At 46.8% G+C, this 25,045-nt stretch overlaps 1 protein-coding gene across 1 annotated transcript in view; it reads left to right on the plus strand.

The window, feature by feature from the left end:
* The first annotated feature begins 995 nt into the window (after nucleotides 1-995).
* Nucleotides 996-25,045, plus strand: part of NAPEPLD (N-acyl phosphatidylethanolamine phospholipase D) — a 54,247-nt gene continuing 30,197 nt past the window's right edge. The window contains exon 1 of the mRNA XM_073573639.1: nucleotides 996-1,243. Coding sequence (XP_073429740.1) covers nucleotides 1,062-1,243 — 182 coding nt within the window. The 5' untranslated portion in view covers nucleotides 996-1,061. The remainder of the gene's footprint in view (nucleotides 1,244-25,045) is intronic.

The following is a 25,045-nucleotide window of genomic DNA, read 5'->3' on the forward strand; positions in this document are numbered from 1 at the left end:
GAGGCACAGCCGGTACCGCACAGTCAGACCAGGAGCTATGTCCCTGAGGCACAGCCGGTACCGCACAGTCAGACCAGGAGCTATGTCCCTGAGGCACAGCCGGTACCGCACAGTCAGACCAGGAGCTATGTCCCTGAGGTACAGCCGGTACCGCACAGACCAGGAGCTATGTCCCTGAGGCACAGCCGGTACCGCACAGTCAGACCAGGAGCTATGTCCCTGAGGCACAGCCGGTACCGCACAGTCAGACCAGGAGCTATGTCCCTGAGGCACAGCCGGTACCGCACAGTCAGACCAGGAGCTATGTCCCTGAGGCACAGCCGGTACCGCACAGTCAGACCAGGAGCTATGTCCCTGAGGTACAGCCGGTACCGCACAGACCAGGAGCTATGTCCCTGAGGCACTGCCGATACCGCACAGAGCAGGAGCTATGTCCCTGAACCACAGCCGGTACCGCACAGTCAGACCAGGAGCCATGTCTCTGAAGCACAGCCGATACCGCACAGTCAGACCAGGAGCTATGTCCCTGAAGCACAGCCGGTACCACACAGTCAGACCAGGAGCCATGTCTCTGAAGCACAGCCGATACCGCACAGTCAGACCAGGAGCTATGTCCCTGTAGCACAGCCGGTACCGCACAGTCAGACCAGGAGCCATGTCTCTGAAGCACAGCCGGTACCGCACAGTGAGACCAGGAGCTATGTCCCTGAGGCACAGCCGGTACCGCACAGTCAGACCAGGAGCTATGTCCCTGAGGTACAGCCGGTACCGCACAGACCAGGAGCTATGTCCCTGAGGCACTGCCGGTACCGCACAGAGCAGGAGCTATGTCCCTGAAGCACAGCCGGTACCGCAGTGTCAGACCAGGAGCCATGTCCCTGAAGCACGGCCGGTACCGCAGGTCGGCGTCCCTCCTGGTCTGAGGCGGCAGATAACGGCGCCCATGCAAGTTCTCTATACTACGTCCCGTCGTTCCAACATGGTGTGCTGGCTCCTCCCACTACCGGTGGGGCCCAGCTGGTGTCGCGCACATTGCTCGGTCGGTGGGCGGCCGCACTGACATGCTGGTGAGGAGGAGCTGCCTGCAATTCCTCGCAGCCGCCGCTGGCGAGCTCCGCATTGACAGTCGCTATCAGAGTCACAGGCCCGGCACTGACTTGTGCCCCGCGCTGCGGAGAACAATTCGGCGGGAGGTCATCACTGCGGAGACCGGGATGGCAGAGGACGGGCTGGAGGCGGACAGGTGAGCCGTGCCCCTCTGCAGAGTGAGTGCACACTGGCACCTGTGCGGGCATATACCGGAGCGTGCTGCAGGCAGTCCCTACTGAACTTGTGTGGTGAGCAATGGGATAAGCGGCCATCACACTCCCGGCACCGCTTTTCTTATGGCAACAGCGAGTTGTTGTGTAGTGCCCAGCCACAGGTCTGTTCCCTCGCCTGGGCTGGTAATGGTATCCCGGTGCGGCCCTCAGTATGACGTGTGTTCTGTAACCCCGTGCTCCAGCGTTACGGGCGCTTCACTAGTGCTAGTTTTTATTGTCTACAAGGAGGCGTGGCTGACAGGATTCTCGGGGGCGTGTCTTTAAGGGCTCTGCATTATTACCCTGTGAGCTCCGCCCCCCTGGCCACTTTAGTGTCAGAGTGACCTGCGGTGGAGACGCAGCCCTGGACCTGGTGAGGGTGAGTATACTGCTATTTTTTATTTTGGGCTTGTTTCTATTCTTTTTAATGCAGGCTCAGCAATGGTGTGCAGAATGGGGGAAACCTTTACCGGGCTACAGTATCAATCTGGCTAGTGCACATGTTTATTCATCTGAGATAATGTCTCATTCCAGACTTCTGCCTTCAGCCATGTGCTAATGAGTTCCATAAAAGATCTGATGAGCGCATAATCAGTCTGTGTGTCTGTATGGAACCTGGACAGGGCACGTGCAGGGCAGTGACAGCACACGGGCAGCGCAGTGACGGCACACACGCCAAGGCAATGTGGGGTTCACATGCACATTTCTGCACACAGACCGATGGTCTACGTGTAACCCACTAATCTGACTCCCCCCCCCCCCCCCCCCCCATTGTAAATGCCTGGTGCACTAACAACGGATCACATCCAGTTCTCCATCTGTATCTTGCCTTTTTACAGATCCATTACAATTATTAACGTAAGAAACCGTATTTGTCCTTTTATTTATTATATTGTCCACAAAAATACCGGATGCCATATAAATGTACAAAATAGATGTCTGTAATGCAGGCAGATACAAAAGGTCCGGCTTTCTGGCTAAAATATGGCCGACATTGCTGAGGTTCGCCAAACCCTGCCGGGGGTAAGTGACGACACGCCGCACAGCAGTAATCTTTAGACACATTGTGTGACAAAAAACCTGTTTAGCTGGATGTTGTGACTATTTTTAGAGCTGTAAATATATAGATATTTTTTTTGAGCTGCAGAAAAATCACAAGTCGCACACAACGTGCATGGAAGTCTGTGGCACGTGAGCCGTCTTCCACAGGTTCCAAATATATGGGGTTTCCTGCGTTGCAGTCATGGGTCTTGGCATGCACCGTAGGAAAGGATTCCTTGCATTGTCACTGTCACATGAAATGTTCCATCACAGCGGTGCTCTTGTCTGTCGGTCACCAGTGACGGCGAGTCCACAGTCCTGTGTTGTGTTCGCTCATCCTGGAAAATCCTGGAGCTTTTTGTGCTTTGCTGCAATCACACATCCGTGTCAGTGTTCCCATCCCATACGGACTGCCGGTTTTTCATCCTTGTTGCGTCTAATTTATTTTTCTTTCTCTGAAGCGTATAGACTGTCTGGACATTTTTTATCCATTTACTCTTAGGAATGGATTAGATAAAACCTGATGAAATGTGGCTGGTACTCCGAAGTACAAAGTCTGTCTTCAGTGTTTTATATGGACCCTCATAGACATTAATGGTCGAGTCTGAACCACAAAACTGATGAGAATAGGACCTGCTCTGAGTCTCACCGACCGGAAACTGTGACCCGTATAGAATGGTGTGTGCATGGATCAATGAAGCTCTGAGTTCGTGTGTTGTCTGAGGAAAAAACGGACAGTAGAAGCCAGACATGGCACACAGATGAGTGAATGGAGCCTAAGGGCACGTTCACACAGTCAGGATTTTACCTCAATATGTGTAAGCCAAAACCAGGAGTGGGTGATAAATCCAGAAGTGGTGACGGGTTTCTATCATACTTTTCCTCTGACCGTTCCACTCCGGGTTTTGGCTTACACATACTGATGTAAAATACTGACAGTGTGACAATGGCCTTAATCCACTTAAGTTGTACTGTCCTCAGTAAGGCAATATTCTCACAACCGTATTTTCAGTCGTAGACCGGAGTCACATTAGCGTATAACACGGCCGAGTGCTATGTGATAAAACATCGCCTAGCTCTGTGCCCAGTGTTACTCTATGGCAGTGGTCCCCAACCTTTCTGACCTTGAGAACCACATTCAGCACTGAGAGATGGTTGTGAGCCACATCCAGCTCCCATCCCCTTCAAAGTAGCATCATCCAAAGCCCCCATTACAGGTATAATGATAACCAAAGCTTTTCCACTGAAATCGCTCTAAAGCAGTACACGGAGATCCAGGGGTTCACACAATCCCCCCATTCAGTATTCTCCCATCCAGCACTCCCAACACACTGTCACATCCAGCTTTGAGCACCTCCACTAACAGGCAGTACCATCCTCCAGCGTACCATACCTAAAACATCTGTAAACCCCTAAGACCAATATATGTGCATCCAGATCTGCACTTCTGTGCAGGGCTACTCACAAAATTCACCATTTTGAGATGTTCTGTTCATACCTGTTTGCTAGATCTGGAGCTATTGCACCAAGCTGGCAGACAGCTGCGAGCCACAATTCATGAGACCGCCAGCCACATGTGGTTCCCGAGCTACAGGTTGGGGACCCCTGCTCTATGGGACAGCTCAGATCAGTGATTATTACTGCATGCTGCGATTGGCACCGAGACTCGGCTCACTCACACCCACACAAGTCCGAGTGAAACATCAGACTGCACTCTGATTCCATCCCAGTGCAGTACAGTATACATCGGTAATGGAGGAGATGGAGAAATTACATTCTCCATTTTCTCCGCACCTGTGCTGCTATTCTCTCATATGAGAGGATCAGATCACTGACAATAGGATCACACTCCCAGCAGAGCTGGAGCCGTGGGCCATTAGCATATCGCATCCCATGCCCTCGCATCAGATGCCATACACTGCTGTGACTCCAACCTAAGGCTGCGTTCACACATCGCGTTTTCGCTTTGTTTTTTAACGCGCGTTTTTGTAGCGAAAACGCAAAAAAACAGCATCCCATAATTTCTATGGGATTCCACAATGCTGTGCTAATGCTGCGGATTTTCCCACGGCGGCATCGCATCATGGGAAAAATACATAGCATGCTCATTAATTTTGCGGAATCGCGGGGATTTCGCCCACATAGGAATGCATTGTTTTGCTTACTTTCCGCATGTGGCTGTGCCCACCTTTCGAAAAGTAAGCAGAACATTTGCGGATGGAACCCACGGTCTGGAGGAGAGGAGACTGTCCTCCGGGCTCTGGGTACCATATCCCTGTAAAAAAAAGAATAAAAAATCGGGTTATATTCACCTTCCGGCGTCCCGCGCAGCCTTCCCGGGCCTCAGCGATGCTCCCGTTCCCAGTAATGCTTTGCGAGACCTTTGATGCCGCGGTCTCACGATAATGTAGCGGTCCCTATTCCTCGCGAGATCGCTACAGTATCGCGAGACCGCGACGTCATCAAAGGTCTTGCAAAGCATTACTGGGAACGGGAGCATCGCTGAGGGCCCGGGAAGGCTGTGCAGGACGCCGGAAGGTGAATATAACCCGATGTTTTTTATTTTTTTATTTTTAACATTAGATCTTTTGACTACTGATGCCGCATAGGCAGCCTCAATAGTAAAAAGTTGGTCACACTCGTCAAACACTATGTTTGACGAGTGTGACCAACCTGTCAATCAGTTCTCCAAGCGATGCTATAGATCACTTGGAAAACGCTAGCATTCTGCAAGCTAATTATGCTTGCAAATCGCTAGTTCTTGCGCTGGAAAATCGCGGGAATTTAAAATGCGATTTTCCCGCGGAATGGAATTCCGGAATTCCCGCGGAAGTTATCGTGGGAATTCCGCAACGTGTGCACATAGCCTAAGTGTTGTCCATGGAAAAAGCTGACATCACATGGGCAGTACTAGGATCAATGTTATTTAATTGGGCTGTTCAGACAACTGCTTTTATACACCAATTAACAGGAATCTTTTTGGTCTTGTAAACGTTATTAACTGCTGTGTATAAAATCGAGTCCAGGGTGGGTGCTTTACACCACTCTGCGCAACACTTTGCATTGTGCATAGTGATGTAAGGCTTGCATGGAGCTGCTATGACCCTATCGGAGCACCGTTTTTATACTGATGTTAATGCTGGAGAGGGTTTGGGCCCTGCATTTATGTCATTCAGCAGAGCATTGGTGACTTTTTTTATGCATTATCTGCTCTTTAACTTTACATGGTCAGTCACTTTGTGGATGACTTTCTGTGATCCCTACTAAGCCCGGGGTCACACTTGCGAGAAACTCACACATCAATACCCAGCACTGCCGCTGGCACTCGGGACCGGAGTGTGCGGCTGCATAGAAATACATGGAGTCGCACACTCCGGTCTGAGTGGCGGCGGCAGTTCTGGGTATTGATGCGAGAGACTCGCTCAATTTTCTCGCATTGTCCTCGCAAGTCTGACCCCGGCCTAACACCACTCACAGGTGATCATGGGATATTTAGTAAGGCAGAAATATCACAAATTGACTTGTTGCAATAATGGCATCCTATTACAGAATTACAACTGTTTGCACAGTGGATGGCTAGGTGCTGGATTTTATACATCTCTGGCAATAGGACTGAATGAGAATCCTGAATTTGATGATTAAAAGGTTGTCTGACACTGCACGTTGTCAGGATTCTCTGGTATTGTCGGCGACATTGGGTGATCAGTGACCACAAGTTTGCAATTTGCATTCTTCCGGGCACAATACGACTAAACGTGCGCGGCCTCGCTCAGTTCTGTTATATTGAGAGAGGCTGAGCACGTCTAGTTGGAATGTGGGGGGTATCGCATAACTGGTCGTGTGACCGCCTGCTTTCGCTGCCGACACCTGAGAATCTTGAGTGTGCAAAGTGATTGGTGAACAAACCCGTTAAGAATTGTATGCTATTACTTTGTCCTTAGTATATATTCTATGTACAAGATTATTATTATTATTGTGTTTCTTTTATGGAGAGCAATAAAACTTTTTATCTGCTTAAACCAAGTGCTAAACCCTTTTTTCTGCTGTCAGGCATTATGTAACATATGCCGGTATTATGTAAGTTTGACCATGCACTTATATGTGTCCTATTTTAGCTGTTTCCAAATACTAGGTGCACAGTGTCCACTTGTAGCCTGAATAAACTCCTTTTTTTAAGGTCGCCACCCATGAGATGGCTGTCAGACGAATGATGCTTTTAGACTTGGATGACCTACAATATTCCTATTCAGTGCCAAAATTTGACCATTACCATATACCTCTTGCGTTACTGTTATCTCGACGATCGTGTCTAATTTTAGAGAAACAAAAACATTAAAAAACTACTGTTAACAGTGTATGTAATTCCCCAGCGTAACATTGCTGTCGTTGTTTGTGTTTGTGAGATGCCAGTTTGTGTAAATTATTCATAGATTTAGGAATGTTCGATGCTAAAATGTGTTTTAAAATTCAGAAGCTGAGGCAAAAGAAATTATGCCATTAACCATTTTTAAGGATTTTGGAAAAGGACTAACCTGAAGCTGGCAGTTTTTTTCAGTTGGGCTATACTGTGCATTTGGTTTTGGGAGTGAATAGAATGCAGTTTTGCTTTCTATCAAAATAGGTTGTTTTTTTTGTTCATTTATTCTCAAAGTACAATAGTGCTTAAAAAAAAAAAAAAACTGCAGTGTGACGGCCATATTGGAGCAGTCACATGAACACTGCCTCCCCGGCTGCCCCCCTCATTTGCGCTTTCACATAGATGCAATTACTCATTAGAAAATTGCCAGCCTCCTTAGGCTATGTGCACACGTTGTGGATTTGTTGTGTATCTACATCGGTTTTTCCGCGCAGAATTGCACCAAATCCGCAAAGGAGTGCTCATGCAATGTTAATCAATGGAAATCAGGAATTGATGTACACATGCTGCGGAATATTCCGCACTTATTTGCAGCGTTTTATTTTCCGCAGCATGTCAATTCTTTCTGCGCATCTGCAGCGTTTCTGCACCCATTGACTTACACTGAGTCAGTCAAATCCGCAAGTGTAAAAAGAGCTGTGGATTTGCGTGCCAAAAATGCAGAAAGGAAGGAAGAATAGTGTGTGGGCGGAGAATGTGCGTGTGTCTGTGGCCAGGCATCGTCTGATGGGACTACTACTCCCATCCTGCTATGTCTGCTGTCACATATAACAGTGACAGCATGAGCCGATGATGGGATAGTAGTCCCATCATCCGGCGACTTTTCAATTGTAGAACAAAATAAAATTCATACTCACCAAATGCCTAATCCCCGACGCCACTGCAGGAGCGATTAGCACCTGTTGGTATATCACCAGAGGCCGGGTAGAGCGGTCACATCTCCCGTTGTGACTGTTCTACACATGAGATTGTCGTGGGACACTCGATAAATGGACTACGTTGGACAGGGAGTGTTTGTTGGTTTATTTTATTTTTGTTGCAGAAGATCAAGGATTAGGCGTTCAGGAAGTATGGTAAATTAAGATTCAATATAGGAGCCTGTGTGATTATTTCAATTAAAGGACTTTATTCTGGCTGTATCTTTACCATACAACTATAGGAATAGTATTGGATAGGCAACTTATTGACACTTCTCCATTACTAATACATGGGCTTCATGTCACCGGACAATACAAAGGTGACATCAACCCCACAAATATTACCCCACTTGCCAACATTACAGGGCAAGTGGGAAGAGCGAAGCTAAGTGTCAGAATTGGCGCATCTATAAGATGCGCCATTTCTGGGGTGGCTGAGAGCTGATGTTTTTAGCCTGGGGAGGTGCCAATATACATGGCCCCTTCCCAGGCTATTAATATCAGCCTGCAGCTGTCTGCCTAGCCTTTGCTGGTTCGATTTTTATAGGGGGACCCCATGTAAAAAAAAATTTTTCTGGGGTTCCCCTGTAAACTAGCCAGTAAAGGCTAAGCAAACATCTGTGAGCTGATATTAACAGCCTGGGAACCTTTATGGTTATTGGCTCCTTCCCAGAATATTACCATCAGCCGTTGGCTTTCCCTCTACTGGTTATGAAAACTACGCGGGAGCCCACGCAATTATTATTTTATTTTTTTTTTTAAACAAACATGGAGTTTCACTCAAATTTTGTGTGTGTGTTTCCTTTTTTGTTTAACTCTTTATTAATGAGGGTATCTGGCTGACATATATAATTATAATAAAATATCACTTATTTTGTTTTGTGTCTGTAAACCTTATATTTGAACATGATATGTAATGATATGGTCTTCAGTGGAGAATGAAACAAGAGGTTGGACAGGGGAATGACATCACACTTTTTTTTCTTTTTGTTAAATAATATATCTTTATTTAGCTTCCAAAAACGCATACAAATCTGCATCAAAAACGTGCGGAATTTCAACTGCCTTTTCTGCCAAGAGGCAGAATCCATGCAGAATTTTACAAAAGCAAATCCGCAACGTGCGCACATACCCTTAGTATGTAAAGTTTTTAGGGGCTATAAGTAGATGAAATTTAAGTAATATTTAAAAGGGTAGTCTGGTTCCTGAGATGTCCTTTTTAAATATGGTTCTCTCTGTCATCAGGGGGCCTGAGATGGAAGCAGTGACTGACACCAGCACTGACCCACAGCTTCTAGCAGCGTCCTCAAGCAAATTGTCATCAGGGGTTAGCGCTGGTGTCACTCACTGCTTCTGCCTCTGCCCCTTGATGACGCCCCCTGGGGGAGATAGAAGTAGTGTGCCAGTGCTGCGCTCACCTCCTACAGTTTCTAGCTCCATGAATCCAGGATGCCATCCGGGGGCGGAGATAGAAACAGAGAGTGACAACAGCGCCAACTCACAGCTTCTAGCACCGCCCTAAAATAAAATGTCATCAGAGGGTGGCACCGGTGTCACTCACTGCTTCTAGCACCACCGCCTGATGTTTTTTTGTTTGGGTTTTTTTTTCACATTACAGAAGATACAGATTTCTGCCGCTGCACTCCCCTCTCCTACAGCGTCTATTGCAATGGGTCCAGGACATCTTCAGAGCGCAGCGATGCAAGTAACTGCAGTGCCATCCCTTGATGCCCTTCTGTTTCGGGAGGGACGGTAGGCGCTGCAGGGAGGTGAGTGCAGCCCTAGCCTCCTGTGACGTCCTGTTAGAGTCTCCTCTCAAAATGTTACAGGAAGTGCAGCAAAAGAAAACCTATTCAGGGAATGACAGTATAGGGTGTTTTGTAATAAAGCAAATTACAAAGATAAAGATAGATATTTAGAAGGACAATTTAGATGCTCCACCACTCCTTTTTAGTATTAGCAATTTTATCAATGACCAAGATTGTGTTCAAGTTGCTAAATTTATTTTTTTTTCTTAATTGCATACAGTATCTAACTGCTGTACAAAAGCCATATAATTTTTTAAAAGTAAAGTGAAGAAATTCCCAAAGTCAAAAGTATGCTGCTGGAACTTTATAGCTTCATCCAATCTAAAAATAAAGTGTAACATTAAAAAAAAAAAAATGATGGATCTATATCTGTGGTGACCTTGTTCCTAAGCCTATTACTGCTATCTTAGGAAAACAAGATAACATGGTTCCTACAGAACCCATAGTCAATGACCTATGTACAGATAACAGATGGATCACAATGGGGTTATTGCAGGTGTTAAGGTGTCTGTACACATTAGATGAATGTTGGCCAAACATTCTGATTTCATTGGAAATGGCCAGTCACCTAAAGTGGGGGGGGGGGGGGTGTCCAGACAGCAAATGTTGGAGTAGGATCAGGCACGTTGGATTTCGGAGGTGACTAGGCAGTTGTATGGACCCTATAATAGTGGGTTTGGCTGACCTTTCCTCTAATGTGACCTTTAAAGGGAAGGTGCCATCCCAAAAAAAATTTTTCAGCAATTGAAAAAATGTAAAGAATTAATGTTTACATTTTCTTAAATATTATCATTTGTTTTTAATTTTGTAAAATATGAAAAATTTTAAAAAGTTTGGCATTTCCACTTGTTAACACTAGGGGGAGCAGATACTGAAATTTGGCACAAAAACCTAGTGTACAACTAGCTCACATTATTGTCCTGCAATAATTATGGGCATACAGTGTCCATGATGTTTGATTTTGATATATGATTATGCCCTAAAATGGACACTGTATGGGCGGAATCTGCTGACATGGGTGTGGTGTCACTCCTCTCCTCCCCTTCTGGGTGTTTGCTAAGAGAAAAGAGAGGATGACATCTAGGTACACAGTGAGCAGCCATTTTGATGGGGCCTGCAAAGTTACTGACTGTCTTTGCATGTAAAGTCTGGATCAGAACAGGTCACCAATCAGCAGAAATGTTTCCTGGATTTCTGTGGAGCAGACAAGCAGACGGTCCATCCATGTGTATAAAACACAGCGCTCTATGTACAATCCCTGGCACCGAACAGGGTGCCCCCCACAGACCAGCACACTGCTCTCCTGAAATACTCTTTGCTGCTGTCACCCTGCTCCTTCCTCCATATATCAGGCCCCTGTCGCCTCGCTTTCACACATCGCCAGGACAGGATCTGAGGAGAGGAATGGGGTCTTCGGTCACAGAGGATGGCAGGCAGCAAGGATTCTGGGAGCAGGGTGACAGCAGCACAGAGTATTTCAGGAGAGCAGTGTGCTGGTCTATGGGGGGCACAGAGGGAGATATATGGGGGAGGAACAGGGTGACAGCAGCACAGAGTATTTCAGGAGAGCAGTGTGCTGGTCTATGGGGGGCACACAGAGAGATATATGGTGGAGGAGCAGGGTAACAGCAGCACAGAGTATTTCAGGAGAGCAGTGTGCTGGTCTATGGGGGGCACAGAGGGAGATATATATGGGGGAGGAGCAGGGTGACAGCAGCACAGAGTATTTCAGGAGAGCAGTGTGCTGGTCTATGGGGGGCACAGAGAGATATATGGTGGAGGAGCAGGGTGACAGCAGCACAGAGTATTTCAGGAGAGCAGTGTGCTGGTCTATGGGGGGCACAGAGGGAGATATATGGTGGAGGAGCAGGGTGACAGCAGCTCAGAGTATTTCAGGAGAGCAGTGCGCTGATCTATGGGGGGCACAGAGGGAGATATATGGGGGAGGAGCAGGGTGACAGCAGCACAGAAATCCAGGAAACATTTCTGCTGATTGATGGCCTGTTCTGATCCAGACTTTGCATGCAAAGACCCCATTCCCCTCCTCAGATTCTGTCCTGGCGATGTGTGAAAGCGAGGCTACAGGCGCAGTCCGGGGTGACGCTGGGAAGCAGGCTGGGGGGAAATGTAGCCATACAGTAACGATAAAAATGAGACCCCTCTCTTCAGCTGCCTCCCCAGCCCTCCCCTGACTGCACCTATTACCCCTGACCCGTGTGCAGGTGCTCAGCCAGAACCACCCCAGAATGGGTCCCCTTTTAGCAGATCACAAATAATACCGCCATATACTTCACACACAATGCCGCCATATAGATCATACACAATACCACCTTGTAGATCACACATAAAACCAGCAGGGTGACAGCAGCACAGAGTATTTCAGGAGAGCAGTATCACACGGCAGAGAATTAAGGGGGTTTTACACTAAGCGATATCGCTAGCAATATCGCTAAAACGTCACTGGTTTTGTGACGTTATAGCGATATTGCTAGCGATATCGCTATGTGTGATACTTACCTCCGACCGGCTCCCCCGCTGTCCATCGCTGATCGCGCGAGAATGTCTGGCTCCATTTCTCGTCGGGCGCTTCCTGCTGGGCTTCCTGCTGTGACGACGAGCGACGCTGGAGGCGGGCGGGAGGACGCAGGATCGCTGTGTGTGAATGGTAAGTATCGTGCGCTGCGTCGCTGCTGCATCGCTGTGAGGTCTTTCTGTATGAAAGCTCACTAGCGATCATTTAGCGATGCACCAGCGATCCTGACCGGGTCGGATCGCTGGTCGGATCGCTGGTGCATCGCTAAATGTAAAAGGGCCTTAAGATACACGGCTCAGCAGACAGTATCACACAGGAGAGGATTAGATGCACAGCTCAGCAGACAGTATCACACAGGAGAGGATTAGATACACGGCTCAGCAGTCAGTATCACACAGGAGAGGATTAGATACACGGTTCAGCAGTCAGTATCACACAGGAGAGGATTAGATACACGGTTCAGCAGTCAGTATCACACAGGAGAGGATTAGATACACGGTTCAGCAGTCAGTATCACACAGGAGAGGATTAGATACACGGTTCAGCAGACAGTATCACACAGGAGAGGATTAGATACACGGCTCAGCAGGCAGTATCACACAGGAGAGGAATAGATACACGGCTCAGCAGTCAGTATCACACCAGACAGTATTACAGATATGCCCACACTGGTGAAACTTCCAGCCCCCCCCAATTATACACTAGACTATGGGCTGTATATGTCACTGTCCTCCTCAGACAGCCATAAGGCTGTGTGCACACGCTGCGGATTTTGCTGCGGTTCCGCAGCGGTTTTGGCCGCTGCGGACCCGCAGCAGTTTTTGCTGCGGTGTACAGTACAATGATTCCCTATGGGAATCAAAAACCGCAGTGCAGACGGTGCGGAATTTTCCGCGCGGATTATCTGCGGTTTTCAATCCGCAGAAAGAATTGACATGTCAATTCTTTCTGCGGATTCTCCTGCGGTTTGCCATCTTCTCCATTGAGGAGATGAAAAACCGCAGGGCAAAACCGCAGAGCAATCCGCAGGTAAAACCGCAGGTCTTTTGACCTGCGGTTTCACCTGCGGATTGTACAAAATCCGCGCGGATGAATCCGCACCTTTTCCGCAGCGTGTGCACACAGCCTAAAAGCTCTCATAAAAGCAAAGGTGTCAGATTACCGGAGATCACTGGGGCTGTGTGTGAGGAGGCGGAGACAGAGCAGGAGAACAGTGGAGCTGGAGCAGGAAGCACGGTGCAGAAAGTGGAGCTCAGCAGATAGCACTGGGCTACAGTAAAATGGCGCCCAGCCACACCTACAGCAGTGAATGGTGCAGCCCACAGGGGCGTGCCCAGTTCACTGCTAATGAGGCTGCAATGTGGGGTCTGGAGCCGGACGCAGTCTCCTATGTCCAGGGACGGCCATATTTGCAGACTGTATGAGTCCTCCACAGATCTGCAAATCAAGATGGCAGCGCCCAGTGGCTACATTAAAACATTACTACAAACAAACCATAAATCCTGGTTAGTACAACATTTGCTGAAACAACATGTTTTGTTACTTACTCTTTTTTTGCAATTATATAAAATTGCGGCACCTTCCCTTTAAGGCTCATTCAGATGAGTGTATCATATGGACGTGTGCTGTCCAAGTAAGAATCCAACTGCACACTGATCCGTGTAACAGGGCTGTTTAGATTAATGTTTGTTTGTTTTTTGGCAAAAAACAATTGCAGCATGCGCTGTTCTCTTCCGAATCTCGGATGATGCTCGCCTGCAAAAAAAAATAAAAATCCCATTCGGATCATCTGTATAGTATCCAATTTTTATGAATACATTGCCATTAGTAACTTGGGAAACTGTATTTGGTCTTGTACATTTTAAAATGTTGATGTTTGAAGACAAATGTTATGGAGGAATAAAGTTACGGCATTTTCAATGTGGGCGCGAGTAGTTTTAGAATGCTATAACCTGATGATTAACCCCATATCTGCAGGTTAATAGCGTTTTGGCACGTGACTGGTTCCCTTTAAGTAAGGGTATGTGCACACGCTGCGGATTCTGCTGCGTTTCCGCAGCGTTTTTGGCTCTGCAGAAACGCAGCAGATTTTGCTGCGTTGTACAGTACCTTTATTTCCTATGGAAATAAAAAAAAGCTGTGCACATGCTGCGTTTTTTTCCGCGCGGTTTTGCTGCGGTTTACAATCCGCAGCATGTCAATTGTTTGGTGCAGAAACGCTGCGGTTTTACACCTCATCCATTATGAGGTGTAAAACCGCAGGGCAAAACCGCAGAAAAAACGCAGATAAACCGCAGAAAAACCGCAGCACTTTGTCCTGCGGATTTCCTGCGGTTTTCTCTACAAAATCCGCAGAGACTAAAAACTACGTGTGCACATACCCTAAAATAAGCAATGATCAGAATTTCCTTTAGTTAGCTGGGTGTAAATATTTCCATACAGATCACTGATTCTGATAACTGCAGGGATCAGCTCATGTTTGCATCAATATTTTGTGCATATAAAACTATAGATTTAATATAGTTTTAAAAAAAGTAACCTTTTCTTTTGCTGCGTTACCAGTCGCTGATCATTTGAAAGAAGTTCTGTTTGGCTCAGATAAAGACTCTAGAACAGTCCGGCACATACTGGTGGTGTCTTGCTCGCTGAGCTCAGCGGTCACGTTTTCATGTAAATGGGTCTTTTCTTCTTTTCTTCTTTTTTTTGTTGTTGTTGTTGCTCTGTTCATATATTTTCTGACTCCAAGCATGCCACCGTGTAGATAGAGAGGCTCATAGAAAAAACAAGGAAATAAATGTGGAATACAATTTTAAGTTGTAGGTGACTAAAAATTAAATGTTGCGTTTCTTATGGATAACTTCCTGATACTAGGAAAAAATAAATGCAACTATATATATCACATATCATACACAACTGGCATAAGAATGGGGACAATAGCTAATTTACATATTTTTTAATCTACAGCCAACACAGATGGTAAACTTCATAATATATCATGAAAGAAAAGGACCCTACTACAGTACTAGAATCATGCTGCCCGAATCACGGGCATAAGGATTCAGAGCCTGGCTGCACAATTGCGCTCGGGTATGTCTGAAACACTGGCATAACAGAAAATGCAGTTTGGAAAGCTGGTCAGGGGCCATAGAGCGAATCGTGAGTAGTGCAGCATGGGCACAAAGTCAGAGGCCGATTTTTTTTAAAATAATGTTTGCTTTGAAACACAGGAACATGTCCGAGTAAGAAATACAGGTGCTTCTCACTAAATCAGAATATCATCAAAAAGTTAATTTATTTAATCTCTAATACATAAAGTGAAACTCAAATAATACTGTATATAGTCACTACAAACAGAGTGATGTATTTCAAGTGTTTATTTCAGTTAAAAATCCCAAAAGTCATTATCTCGGTAAATTAGAATACTTTATAACACCAGCTTGAAAAAATGATTTTAAAATCCAAAATGTTGGCCTACTGAAATGTATGTTCAGTAAATGCACTCAATAGTTGGTCGGGGCTCCATTTGCATCAGTGCGGTGTGACATGGGTGTTATGGAAGCCCAGGTGGCTTTGATGGCAGCCTTCAGCTCATCTGCATTGTTGGGTCTGGTCTCTCTCATCTTCCTCTTGACAATACCCCATAGATTCTCTGAGATTAAGGTCAGGTGAGTTTGCTGGCCAATCAAGCACAGTGATACTGTTGTTTTTAAATCAGGTATTGGTATTTTTGGCAGTGTGGACAGGTGCTAAGTTCTGCTGGAGAATAAAATTTCCATCTCCAAAAAGCTTGTTGGCAGATGAAAACATGAAGTGCGCTAAAATTTCCAGGTAGATGACTGCACTGACTTTGGTCTTGATAAAACACAGTGTACCTACACCAGAAGATGACATGGCTCCCCAAACCATCACTGATTGTGGAAACTTCACTCTAGACCTGAAGCAGCTTGGATTATGTGCCTCTCCACTCTTCCTCCAGACTCTGGGACCGTGATTTCCAAATGAAATGCAATATTTACTTTCATCTGAAAACACCTTGGACCACTGAGCTACAGTCCAGTTCTTTTTCTCCTTGGCCCAGGTAAGACGCTTCTGGCGTTGTCTATTGGCCATTGAACACAAGGAATGCGACACTTGTAGGCCATTTCCTGGCTACGTCTGTGTGTGGTGGCTCTTGAAGCAATGACTCCAGCAGCAGTCCACTTCTTGTGGAATCTCCCCCAAATTTTTGAATGGCCTTTTCTTAACAATCCTTTCGAGGCTGCGGTTATCCCAGTTGTTAGGAGTTAGGTTCCTGCGTCTGCTCTGCAGGAATCCAGACCCTTAAGGGCCTGTCACACTAAGCGATATCGCTAGCAATATCGCTATATCTTGTGACATTATAGCGATATTGCTAGCGATATCGCTGTGTGTGATACTTACCTACGACCCGCTCCCCCGCTGGTTATCGCTGATCGCGCGAGATAGTCCTGTACAGTTTCTCGTCAGCTTCCTGCGGCGCTTCTGTGGAGAGACAAGCGTGGAGCCGGGCGGGAGGACGTCAGGATCGCCTAGTGTGACAGGTAAGTAGCGACCCCCCCGACCCCTGCGATGTCGCTGGTGAGATCTGCCTATATGGCAGCTCACTAGCGACCACTTAGCGATGTACCAGCGATCCTGACCGCGTCATATTGCTGGTCGGGATCGCTGGTACATCGCTAAGTGTGACAGTACCTTTACATTCTGCAGTCTCTTGCTCTTTATCTACTGCAGAGGAGATTGCCTTGCAGCAAATCTCTCCAGGGGCTAAGTCCCTCTGTCCACCTACTGAGCATGCTCATGAGACGGTTTCTCATTGGAGATCGGGAGTCGTGCTCAGGTCCTGCTCCAGATCGCATTGGTCCATCTCGGAAATCTGGAAGCTTCCGGAAGGTCCTGGCTGCTATAAAAAGTGCGCATGGCCATTCCGCCATGCGCTAGTATAGACTATACTGCTGTGTGTGAATGGTGACGGATGTATGGTTCTGGTGACTGACTTATTATGAAACCCCTTCCCTCTGATATTACGCATGTGGTTAGGGAATTAGTTCAGTAGTCTGCGCCAGTCTGTGGCAAGCCTTAGGCCACTGTGCACACCGCACCTCTGCGCTAGCGCCTGCTTTGTAGCTGTGTCGTCCAGTGGCAGTGTCCTGTGCTGCAGTTGCAGCCCTTCTTAGCGTTCGCAGTAGCGACGCCGCACACATGGTAGGTCTAGACGGACGCAGCCCCTCTGTCTTAGGTCCTGCTCCTGTGACCAGATACCGTGTGTGCATTTACCTGAGGCCTGTGACACTAATAGGCTCATCGTTTTTGTATGTTTATGTTGCGGCGCCTCTGTGTGTGAACAGAGCCCGCTCTGTGCACTTCGGGTGAAGTTGAACCCGTGCGCATTATATCGCCATATTGCTTGTCTGCCATTACTCAGCAGCGGTTGTAACACCTACTACACGGTGGACCCTGGGCGGCGAACGCACTTTATTATTATTTTTATTTAGTGCGTTCCGCCGTTCCTAACATTATACTTGCGCCAGGGTCTGGCTAGTGATGGCAGGTCAGCAGCAACTCCTTCAGTGCATTCGCCAGCTAGAGGGCCGGTTGGCTGCTCTTGAGAGTGTTATCGCAGCAGCGAAGTCTTCGGAGGCTGCTGTACAGGCGATCGCAGAGGCGGTTTCTCGTATGTCCACGTCCTCCCGACAGTTACCCGCCTCCTGTTGCCCAATAAATCTTCTGGCAATGGCGCCTCCTGTAGGGGTTTCGTCAGCCAGTGCTTTATCCAGCTGGAGTTACTGACTGCGCGATTCCCTACGGAGCGGGCCAAGGTGGGGTTTATTGTTTCCCTTCTGTCGGGCAAGGCGTTGGAGTGGGCTACGCCACAATGGGAGCGTGGTGTCCCAGAGGTTTGGACGGCTGCTCAGTTTTTAACAGCTATTAAGCATGTCTTCCTGGGACCACGGGTCACGCAAGACACCTCTCTACAGCTACTGGCTTTGACTCAGGGATCCCTCTCGGTTAGTCAGTATGCCGTTCGTTTTCTGACACTGGCTTCTGAGCTGAAGTGGTCTGACAAAGCCCTCATCCCTGTGTTTTGGAGAGGTTTAGCTGAGCATGTTAAGGATGCTCTTTCTACTAGAGAGGTTCCTGCAAGTCTGGAGGAGCTGATTGCCATTGCTACCCGTATTGATCTCCGTTTTTCGGAGCACAGGCTGGAGCGTGCTCAATCCAGACGGAAGGTTACTCCGGCTCCCAACCTCTTTGAACCTCTAGAATCACCTGAGCTAGAGTGTTCACTCCCAGAGTCCATGGAGGTGTCTCGCGCCAGTCTCGAGGCGCGTCCAACACTAAGTTCCACTTGCGGCTGCCACTGTCAGCACTCAGTTCACCAGGATAACTGGGCCCCGCAATGGCCAAACTCTGTGCCGCCGGGCAAGACCTTTGTCCCCCCTCGCCTTCGGCCGAAGGTCCACACGTGGGCACACGCGCCCAGGGCCGGTGGTCACTGTGGCTACATGCAGAACACAAAACTCCTGGCAGGGTCGTATAGGTGGCCGCACAGGGCTCGGGACATTAAGAAATATATTCAGGCATGCGCCTCGTGTGCTCGGGTAAGCTTCCTTAAACAGAGAGTGGAGACGTTCACCGACACACTGCGGCGTCCCACTTCAACTTATGCTCCGGGAGGTTTTGCCGCTCCCGTTGTCTCCCATGTGTCCCTTCTTAAACCTGGCGATCTTGCCGCCTCTGATACCTTCCACGTGTCCCGGTTTTCCCTGTCACCTACCGGGACATCAGACTTTCCTTCGGACGAGTCTGAGGCCTATGCCTCTGATGAGCATAGGGTGGTGGATTGGAAGGCTCAGAGAGGAGGGGGCCCTAGGAGGGGTGGTAATGTTAGGAGTCAGGTTCCTGCGTCTGCTCTGCAGGAATCCAGACCCATACATTCTGCGGTCTCTTGCTCTTTATCTACCGCAGAGGAGATCGCCTTGCAGCAAATATCTCCAGGGGCTAAGTCCCTCTATCCTCCTACTGAGCATGCTCAGACGGTTTCTCATTGGAGATCGGGAGTCATGTGCTCAGGTCCTGCTCCAGATCTCATTGGTCCATCTCAGAGATCTGGAAGCTTCCGGAAGGTCCTGGCTGCTATAAAAAGCGTGCATGGCCGTTCTGCCATGCGCTAGTATAGACTATACTGCTATGTGTGAATGGTGACGGATGTATGATTCTGGTGACTGACGTATTATGAAACCCCTTCCCTCTGATATTGCGCATGTGGTTAGGGAATTAGTTCAGTAGTCTGCGCCAGTCTGTGGCAAGCCTTAGGCCACTGTTCACACCGCACCTCTGCGCTAGCGTCCGACATAGCGCCTGCTTTGTAGCTGTGTCGTCCAGCGGCAGTGTCCTGCGCCGCGCTGCAGTTGCAGCCCTTCTTGGCGTTTGCAGTAGCGACGCTGCACACATGGTAGGTCTAGATGGATGCAGCCCCTCTGTCTTAGCTCCTGCTCCTGTGACCTTATACCGTGTGTGCATTTACCTGAGGCCTGTGACTCTAAGGGTGTGTGCACACGCTGCGGGTCCGCAGCGGTTTTGGCCGCTGCGGACCCGCAGCAGTTTTTGCTGCAGTGTACAGTACCATGATTCCCTATGGGAATCAAAAACCGCAGTGCAGACGGTGCGGAATTTTCCGTGCGGATTATCTGCGGTTTTCAATCCGCAGAAAGAATTGACATGTCAATTCTTTCTGCGGATTCTGCTGCGGTTTGCCATCTCCTCCATTGAGGAGATTAAAAACCGCAGGGCAAAACCGCAGAGCAATCCACAGGTAAAACCGCAGGTCTTTTGACCTGCGGTTTCACCTGCGGATTTTACAAAATCCGCGCGGATGAATCCACACCTAAATCCACAGCGTGTGCACACAGCCTTACAGGCTCAGCCTTTTTGTATGTTTTTGTTGCGGCGCCTCTGTGTGTGAACAGAGCCCGCTCTGCGCACTTCGGGTGAAGTTGAACCCGTGCGCATTATATCACCTTATTGCTCGTCTGCCATTACTCAGCAGCGGTTGTAACACCTACTGCACTGTGGACCCCAAGCGGCGAACGCACTTTATTATTTTTATTTCGTGCGTTCCGCCGTTCCTAACACTGGTTGCTTGTGCACCTTTTTCTACCACACTTTTTCCTTCCTCTCCTCTTTCCATTAATAGGCTGGGGTCACACTAACCGACGAGAAATACGGTCCGTATTTTACATGCGTAATACGGAGAAATGTCCCCTAAATAGTGATCCGTATGTCATCTGTAATCAAGGTGTGGTCGCGTATTTTGTGCATGTAAGCATCCGTATGCCGAGATTTTCTCGCAGGATTGCAAAATGAACATATATTGGAGCCCTATGACAGGTTAAAACCCAAACGAAAGAATAGATATATACACATAGCGTGTGTGTGTGTATATATATATATATATATATATATATATATATATATATATATATATATATATATAATATATTTTACATTTCATAGAGTTCAAAATAGCCGGATAGCCACTAATTCAATTGCCGGCTTCTGTAAAATCATTCTACAACCCGACATAATAATAATCTTTATTTTTATATAGCGCTAACATATTCCGCAGCGCTTTACAGTTTTGCATACGTTATCATCGCTGTCCCCAATGGGGCTCACAATCTAAATTCCCTATCAGTATGTCTTTGGACTGTAGGAGGAAACCCACGCAAACACGGGGAGAACATACAAACTCCTTGCAGATGTTGACCTTGGTGGGATTCGAACCCTAACCACTGAGCCACCGTGCTCCCCGACATGAAATGACACATGGTTTACCTACAGTAAACCATTTCATTTCATGTATTTTTTTTATATGTCCCTGACTAATAATTAGATTATGATTTGTGTGTAAAATTTGGGATGTCTAGGTGTTAAATTAAGGGGTTAATTCGTGGGAAAAAAATGTGTGTGCTCCCGTGGCAAAATCGCAACCAGAGAGGTAAAGCAGGTGAGTGAGGGCAGATTTTAATAGCCTATAGAGGGACTATTGTTTTTGCCCCCCGGCTACAAAAATCTGCCCCCAGACACCCCAGAAGAGGCACTTCTATAAGATGCACCTTTTCTGGCACTTATCCTCTCTATTCCCATTGCCCTGTAGCCGTGGCTAATGGGTTAATATTAATGGATTAATGTCACCTTGCAATTGGAAGGTGACATTAAGCCGATCAATAATGGAGAGGTGTCAATTAGACACTTATCCATTATTAACCTTAGACTATTAAACATTTAAGAAACACCCAAAGACATTAATTAAAAATTATTTTAATGAAATAAACACACCTAGTTTTTGACAAGATTTATAGTAGCCGCCGTACACGACACATAGGGGGAGGTGGACATGACTCTGAAAGGGAGGAAGTGACCTATTGATGGAGTAGGGGAAAAAGTATAGGGGAGGGGGAGAAAAGGGGAGGCTGACTGCGGGTAGCCAATGGAGATGGGACGATTAGAGGGAGGAAATGACATAGGCAGAGGTGGGGGTTCCAGGGACAAAGGACAGAGCAAGGGGGGGGGATTTGTCCTCTTCGGCCACGGACATTTGGACAGCATAGAAATAGAGGGGGGTGTAATTGGTCAAAAAAAGGCTTGGTGTTCAATGGTTATAGTCAGTGCTGCAGCCAAGAATCAGAGCATAAACACAAGTGCTGCCATTACTGGAGGCAGGTACAACACAAACGTGCTGGTCATTAATGAGAGCTAGCAGAGGCACAAACACAACAGTGTCGGCCATTAATTAGAGTGGACAGAGCCATCAGCGGGGTCTTTCCTATATGAATTTCCCTAATTTAAGTAATATGGTGGGTGAGGAATGAGGTAACACAGGGATCGGTGACTAATGGGTATAGTCCAATGTTGTGGTACGCTTGGCATAATTTTTCTATTTCATGGCAATGCCTTTGTCCAGGATGGGAAAAATCATAATAATTATCGTGGTCCTGGTGTGCAAGCCAAAAGTTAGAGGACCCCCTCTGGCTGTTCATGTGTGTTGGTGAGTAGGGAATGCAGCGTGACTGTTATATTGCCCAAGTCTTGTTTCTTTAAGGCTGACCTCTGGACAAGGAGTAATCCAGTGCAATAACCTGAAGAGGAGTATACCTAATCGGAGGGACCGGCAGTCAGGGGGAGCAACTAAAGAAAGAAGTGATCAAGTACATTAACACAAAATGGAATATACCTCTTCCCAGTTTCCTTTTCATTAACGGGGAGCAGCTATGGGTAATGTAGATAAATACATGAACAGGTACGGCGATATGCCTAGCCCCGATGACCTGGACCCAGCAAGTGCGGGTACACCAGGGCACGAAAAACAAGTAACATAGGTTTATTTCAATTACTATGTCCAGGCATTATGAAGGTTAGTTAATAGTTGGTTATAAGGTTGATGTTACTTTGGGTACAGCTTTTAATTACTCTATATTTATCATATCTTCCCCTATATATAGCACTTTTCCAGGAATAGTAGTAGGTAGATTTAAAAAATTATTACTGCCCAGCTATTGTACTATACATATTGGTGTTTCTAGACCCAACTATTGTACATATGGGTGTTTCTAGAACCAAAACCTGGAAATTGGTCAGCTGGCTACAATACGGGCAGGATAATAGTTTTAAAGCATGACACATGTCATTATACAGTTATGCATTCTGTAGCTACCCCCCTCCCACTTCGGAATAGAACTGATTTGACAAAGAATTTTTAGTCAGACAGCCGTGTTTATTTTAGCTGGAGATATTATAGCCACACAGACAGGGTTAGAATTTGGGATTGGAAAGTCGAAGACTCATCAAAGGGCAAAAGGAAAGGAGGTTATGTTGGGAAAGGTGCAGGATTCTATTAGGTGCCCGTGGCTATGTTTTGGTATTTTCATGGCCTGCAGGCCCAGGCACGGACGACTCCTGTTATGTCATGAGGATAGGTCTTTCAGGTCGAAATATCAGTTCGTCAGGTGTTTCGAAAGTGATTGATGGAAGCGGTTATGGAGCCGCACAATTAGAAAAGTCATTTGTTTCAAATTGGGGCTGTACGGAGGCAGTGAGAGGATGTTTAAGTCCAGGAATCATAAGGAAATTAACCGGTGGGAGACAAAATGGTACCGATCCTACGTATGACCTCCCATGAAGACTGGTCATTCTTGTCTAGGTAGGCATTGAACCGAGCTTTTCTGCAGGCCATTCTTTTCACATTGGAGCCGCAACAGAGGCGGCAGTAGGAGGTTTGAATCCGGAAATTCTAAAAAGAATTGGTCGGTGGGAGTCACAACGATACAGGTCTTACATACAACCTCAAGGATATGAAGGAGCCAACCCTTCAAGCAACAAAAACGTTCATTAACTTATGTTTGTTTTGTTACAAGACACGTTCCAACTCTAATTTGGATTATAGAACATTCTTACGTTTATTGGGGAGCATGAGTTGACAGACTGACAGAAGACAGCTAGGTTTTACAAAGGAAGTAGCGTTAAATAAGTGGCTTGGGTATAGGAGTTGGTTTGTAGCCGGGTACTCTGTGAATTTCAGCGGGCGGTTTACCTCCATGGGCCACCGAATATCTTAGTTTTGCATCTATTCTCTTCATACAGGTAACCAGCTTTTCCAGTCTCTGCTCTGAATCCACTCCTGTGTCTCCATTCAATGTCAGCAAGCAGTTAATCCTGACTGCTATCTGTGTTTTCAACTCTGCAAGCTTATATATGGTAACCAGCTTTTCCAGTCTCTGCTCTGAATCCACTCCTGTGTCTCCATTCAATGTCAGCAAGCAGTTAATCCTGACTGCTATCTCTGTGTTTTCAACTCTGCAAGCTTATATATGGTAACCAGCTTTTCCAGTCTCTGCTCTGAATCCACTCCTGTGTCTCCATTCAATGTCAGCAAGCAGTTAATCCTGACTGCTATCTCTGTGTTTTCAACTCTGCAAGCTTATATATGGTAACCAGCTTTTCCAGTCTCTGCTCTGAATCCACTCCTGTGTCTCCATTCAATGTCAGCAAGCAGTTAATCCTGACTGCTATCTCTGTGTTTTCAACTCTGCAAGCTTATATATGGTAACCAGCTTTTCCAGTCTCTGCTCTGAATCCACTCCTGTGTCTCCATTCAGTGTCAGCAAGCAGTTAATCCTGACTGCTATCTCTGTGTTTTCAACTCTGCAAGCTTATATATGGTATATAGTTTTTTTTCAACTTACTCTGCTTGTCCCCTTATGTTGTGAGGTCAAGAAACTTTTCAAAGTGCTTTATGATCCATGTAGTGCTGGACATGTGTTTATTTGACCACAACATTTTATTGGGTCCTGGTGTCTCAATTTAGTGTGATTGATTAACGAGAAGAGAGAGAGGCCAAAAAAAAAAAAGTTCTAAGTCTTATCCTCCTATATATTCAGACATAGCTAGGGGATAGCATTTATGCAGTAGGCATTTATGCTCACTTTATCCAAGTACAGTTTATCAAAGTACTGGCAGTTATAACATGGCAGTTAGACAGGGCAGGAGACAGGTAAGACATTTATATACATCTACTCCCTGTACATTTGGAGTACAACAAATATATACCATATGCATTTGTGTAATTTTAATCCTGGCCGCTGCATTCACACACATCCACCGTCCTGGCATTAACTCTCTACACTCCATCCACATTGGCCCCTCGCTTCTTTCCTCTCCTATGTATAGCACTCATGCTCTTTTCACGTTGTTAAATTGCACAGATCCAGTCAGTCCCACCATTCAACACCAGAGACGCTCTCACAAATCACTTAACCATCTGCTCACTCTTTCTAGCCTCCTTCTCCTAGTCGCAGAAGACATTGCTCCCAACCCTGGTCCCCCATGTTATAGAGAGTCAAACCCCCCGACTGCTACACTTAGAAACCCCTCTAATCTTATTAATATTCCCTGCATGCCATCTGTCTCTCTTAATTGTGCACTTTGGAATTCTCGCTCAGTGTGTAACAAAC

Source organism: Dendrobates tinctorius, unplaced genomic scaffold (assembly GCF_039654945.1).
Source record: "Dendrobates tinctorius isolate UK_male_01 unplaced genomic scaffold, ASM3965494v1 ptg000035l, whole genome shotgun sequence".
Lineage (NCBI taxonomy): Eukaryota > Metazoa > Chordata > Amphibia > Anura > Dendrobatidae > Dendrobates > Dendrobates tinctorius.